The sequence below is a fragment of the Haplochromis burtoni genome, unplaced genomic scaffold, assembly GCF_018398535.1.
Source record: "Haplochromis burtoni strain Fernald_Lab_line unplaced genomic scaffold, NCSU_Asbu1 Contig_246, whole genome shotgun sequence".
NCBI classification, from domain to species: domain Eukaryota; kingdom Metazoa; phylum Chordata; class Actinopteri; order Cichliformes; family Cichlidae; genus Haplochromis; species Haplochromis burtoni.
Window position 1 is genome coordinate 71,980 of NW_024582607.1, and position 5,388 is coordinate 77,367.

The following is a 5,388-nucleotide window of genomic DNA, read 5'->3' on the forward strand; positions in this document are numbered from 1 at the left end:
TGTGTGTGTGTGTGTGTGTGTGTGTGTGTGTGTGTGTGTGTGTGTGTGTGTGTGTGTGTGTGTGTGTGTTTATCTTTAACAAATATTCATAGTCAATGTGGTGCCACTTTTTAATAAGTGAGAGAAAATAGGGTGTTTTAAAATTAATTGACAGTTGTTTTAAACAGTAATAAGTAATTTAACTCCATTAATGAGTCTTTTATAAATTCTAAAAATTTTCAGCAGCGATTTAATGACGCGTGGGGTGTGCGCCTTTAAGACTGCAGTGGGAACTGCGAGACTTGAGCTTTTTCCGACACGGTTAGCTGTCAGTATTTATGAAGGATTAAAAAAATATAAATGAAAAGTTAAGGCAACATTTACTGTTACTGCTACGATTTGTAGCAGCAATAATTAAACATTTACAAAATTACACCACCAAATGGCAAGCTGGCATTGCAGTTAGCACTGAAACTCAGTTATCAGTACTTTCAGTAAAGAATGTGTAAAAATCTTCTGAATAAACAGTTAAGGAAACTGGCATGTGTTACTTTGTATTGTAGCTTTATAATAAGTCAAATTGTAAAAGACCAACATATCATATAAATATATCTGTCTTTATTTAAAAAGTGGCACCATGCTCAGTTTGTTTCTGTACTTCCTGTAAATAACTCGTCTAAGACTTGTTGATGAATAAATGGACCTAAAATTGAGAACTAGAGTGCTATGAAAAGTATTTGCTGCCTTCTTTTTCTTTTCTTTTTTTTTTTTTTTATTTACTACATTTACATGTTGAGATCATCACACATTCCACATTCATTGTGCCCTTTCCAAATGAGGTAGCACTCTGGAATCCCGTCCCACAGTGTTCTTACAATGACAATAAATCTTACAAATTTTAATATTAGACAAAGATAAATACAAAATGCAGTTTTTAGATGATGATTTCATTTATTAAAGGAAATAAGTTATTCAAACCTCCTTGGCCCTACACGGAAAAAGTAATTGTTCTCCCTAATTAAATAATGTATTGAATAGAATAGAATAGAATAGAATAGAATAGAATAGAATAGAATAGCTCTTTATTATTTACGAAATTGTTGTGATCAACCACATTGTTCACTTTCACTAGTCCATCCCTCAGCTTGTGTCCTGAACCTTATGCAGCTCTAATCCAAAACAGTAAGTCCAACTATAATTTTGGAGTGTTCAAAGTAAGTCTGGATCTAAGTCCAGTTAAGATGTTTTGGCAAATATCTTAACCTCTTTTTAGAATTAAGTGGGCCAAAATTCCTCCACGGCGATGTGAATGAATGACTCAGTGCCAGTTATTGCAAACGCTTGATTGTAGTTCTTACTGCCAAGGGTGGCGTAACCCGTCATTATTGTTCCACCAAGGCCAGTTAGGTTTAGATAACTTTTTTCTTTTTATATAAACTCAGTCTGTTTGTCTAATTTTAACATTTGTTTGAAGGCTGTGAGTGTGCCAAGAAGAAATTGGGAAGGGGGCAAATACTGTTTTCATAGCAGTGTATGTTCTAAATGCTTTAAATAGCAACCGACTTGAACAGAGTTTATTGAGTATATTGATGTTCTCTCCTCTAGCCACTGGACTAACCTGGCCTGTTTACTGGACACAGGATAAAGGATAAGATGTATTTCTTGTCTGTAGGGACCACTGTTGACTTTCACACAACCATTAACTTGTTTCGGAATGTGAATGCTGCAGTAATGTGTTGTTATATACTTAATGCATGAGTGATTGACATTGCTTTTCTTCTGTGGTCCAGTTTGACACTACCAGTACTTTAATACCACAGAAAGCCAATGTGTCGTTTCTTTCAGCTGATGTGTTAAATAGTCTTTGCTGTCATCTAGCTGTTGCTTGCTATGGTGTATGTGTTGGGCACAGACTCATAAATGGTCTCTTAAACTGGAACCAAGCTGAATCTGTCTGGAGGGTTTAATGTTTTTACAGGAAAAGTTGTGTAACTGCAGACGGATCAACGTGTAGTTGTGGTGTCCTCCTCTCTCTTATTTATTTTCCTCAGATTCAACCCTCTGAAGGTGCTGCAGCCCAAACGTCGCTTGCAGCAAATACTGGCGTCCTCGCCCGTGCCGGTACCCAAGCCGGCGTCTGGGTCGGGGACTGCTGTGCCAGCCGCCACAGCACCAGTGGCCATTCCTGTGCCCGCGCCCCCTGCGTGAGACACACTTCAGTTACAGTCTGAGAGAGCATGCTCCATAGCTGTAGCTGTAGCTTTGGCATGCACTGTAGCCACTAAAACCAAAATTGGAAATTAAATGTTGGAAAAATAAACAACAGCACACAGGCAAGTTAAGGTTCTAACCTGTGAATGATGCAGTGAAACGTGGTCAGGTTAGGATTAATCTTTGCAGTCAGGTGTGTGGCTTCTCCTGTCAACATCACCTGTTGCAAAGCTGCACAGCTCACATTTTAGGGAATTTCAATGTCAACAATCAGGCAAGCGGTTGGCACAAAGTAGATTTTTTATTTGAGTCTCCTAATGCTGTGAATCTAGTTAATTTCTCTTTTATTTGGTAGTTTTCATGCTAAAAACATGTAACAGAACAGATCCTGATCTACCGTAAACGGTGTCATAGGATCACAACTGCCAAAAGTAAAAGTCGATTTTTTTATTTGACTGTTGTTTGCACTGAAGACTTTATCTAAGACGCAGTACTGAAATTCAGAAGTTGGGATAAATATTCATCCCCAGCATAGATAAGAATAATTTAGCAGACACAGACATGTATGTGCAGGTAAACTGAAGAGTTTACCATCAGTAGCTAGCTTGTTTAGTTAGCTAACATTACCTCTGGATACTAGATGGGTACTTGCATGCAATCAATGCTAAAAGACTTATTCTTGTTATACAGCGTAGAGCTAGTTGATGACTTATAAGGTAGTCCTGTTATTCATTAAGATTTAGCTTTAAACTATGTAAAGCAACAAGAGACTTTCAAAGGGAGGTCTATGTATTGAATTTGCCAAAATCTGCTATATTTTCATTTACTTTAGATGATGTTTGCTACAAGAAAACCTGCACCATGCTACTGTTAACATAAAGGCTAAAGGTTTATGATTAGTTTAGTGCGGAATTAGCATAGTTCTTTATAGTGCATTAAATCTTAAAGCCAAGATTATCCTCCGTTGTGGACACAGACATGGACTGCTGGAGACCCGTAGGCCAAGTAGTCATTCCTCTTATACTACTTTGTCACCTGCTTGTTCTTCACCTGGGGAGCATGCCTATTTGGTGCATTGTAATGTAAAAATGTGGTCCCAAAAAAGCAGGCATGCCTGGAGTCTATTATACATAGGGCTATAGCAAAATGACTTCTGTTTGACTTCATGATATCTTTGTAAACATTTTTTGATTGGAGTTGTGGCCTTGGTTGCTATTTTCAAGACTTATCCAAAACAACATGATGTACTTTTTCAAATAGATAGATATAGATATAGATAGATATAAATAGAAATAGATTCAACAATAACATAAACGCCTTGTGTGACTACCATGGATATGATAAGTCCTGACTGAAGTGTACAAAAATCAGAATGGTAATGTGGAAAATGCTCAAACCAAATCAGAGGATAGTGTCATTGTGGCTACTTTCAACACATGTATACAGTCTGTGGCCTGTAAGGAGCACAGAAAGTGGCAAGAACTGTGTGCGTGTTGTTGTGTCACATCACCTTCGATTACAGAGTCTGTGATACTATCATGCACTTAAACGCAAGAATTGGTGCTAATCTTTCAAGGATTAGGTTTAGTGGCTACATGCACGGTAGAAATGGCACGTTTAATGTGCATACTGTGATCACTGGTTGACCACAGCCACTCACTCAACAGCACTGTGTGAAACACTCATGTGCAGCAGCATTGCCTGTAATGCGAATGTGCTTTTGGTTTATCGAGATATTGTTTACTAAATCAGTTTCAGCCTCTTGAGCAAAGTTGCTTTTGTAAAGGAATATCTCTTCACTCCTCTCCACCCACTCATGCTAACACCTGACAACTGGGAAATGCTTGCCTCAAGCAGACAACACCCACACCCCAGACATTAGTTCCATCCCAGCAGATGGCTGGGATGAACTGTCACGCCCTAAACACTGTTGTACTGTGTATTTTCCAGGCTCAGTGTTTCTGCTGCTTCTTTCTCCCCATTTCTGTGCTATCAAGTGTTGAGCTGTCAATATCTGGCTTCCTCCCTAATTATGTAACACAGGACACGGTGACTCAGTTCAGTAGCAAAATATACAGTAAAAAATGGAAACAACAGACGTGCGTTCAATAGCAGTTTAAATATAATGTATCTGTCTATTACAAACTGTCTCCAGCGGTTTATTACATAATCCAGGTGATTAAGGTTTTTGTTCTTTTTACTTGACCTCATGCGTAAAATTACTTGGAACCTTTGCTGAACCTTAGCTGCATGCTCAAATAAACCCTGAGTAAAATTATTATTAATCTTTTACAGGGCACTCAAAATTCAAAATTTCATTTATAGTGTTGCAACAGTTTTTAGTTTGTTTCTTTGTTTGGTCATTTGTTTGTGCACACATGTGCATGCATGATTTCATACACCACTAGTTGGACTTGGTGTATTGCTTAATTTTTTTTTAGAAGTAAATTTAAAAACTTTTCCATAGGTGCTTTGTGACAATAACAGGACAGTAATTAGCTTCTTCTCCTGTAACTTCCTCATTGTGTCGATGGACTTCAGCTCCATTGTCTTAGACGGCAGCAGACCATAGCAGTCCTTGTTCTGCTCTAGAGCCCTGGTGGAGTCAGCTTAGCAGCATTAGTTCCAAAAGTCTTTGAAGTTTTGATTAATGTGGCCCTCAAGCTCACAGCTGAACTCTGAGATGATTAAGACAGCCACTTACCAAAATCTAATAATTCAGTCGTCAGCTGTTTATCTAGCAACTTCCTCAGTTAGTAAAATCCTGTGACAATTAAAAACAGTCAAACAGTTTTGACCTGCAATTGGCAACCGTGATCTTCTGGGAGTTCAACATAGCAGCAATTGAACTAGTTCTCCAGCAGCTGTGCATTTGGGTTTAGAGTGAACCTCCAGCTTGTTCCAGATCTGCAAGATTAGCATTGTAAGCTGCAGTCCATGATGGTGGAGCTGGAGAAAGAAAAGCTAACAGAAGAAGAAGCTGAGGACCCCCCGAACAGTGAGATGGTCACTTTGCCATCATGGAAACATGACATAGTTAACAACTGTACTTTCAAAATAGAGTGAAATGAACTCAAGAGCAATTAAAAAAATTCAGCCAAATTGCAAAAACATTGTGCTTCATTAGTTTTTCTGTGTTGGTGAAATAAGTAAGATATGTATTTCTGGGAAACACTGACTATCATCAAGTATGATATA

General features: G+C 38.2%; 1 protein-coding gene across 3 annotated transcripts in view; it reads left to right on the forward strand.

Moving 5' to 3' along the window:
- Positions 1-5,388, forward strand: part of snphb (syntaphilin b) — a 28,476-nt gene that overhangs the window by 15,097 nt on the left and 7,991 nt on the right. Inside the window, exon 3 of one of the 3 annotated variants that reach the window (XM_005938110.3) lies at positions 2,031-2,183. The exons of the other annotated variants lie outside the window; for them this stretch is intronic. Coding sequence (XP_005938172.1) covers positions 2,031-2,183 — 153 coding nt within the window. The remainder of the gene's footprint in view (positions 1-2,030; positions 2,184-5,388) is intronic. 3 annotated transcript variants of the gene reach the window in all.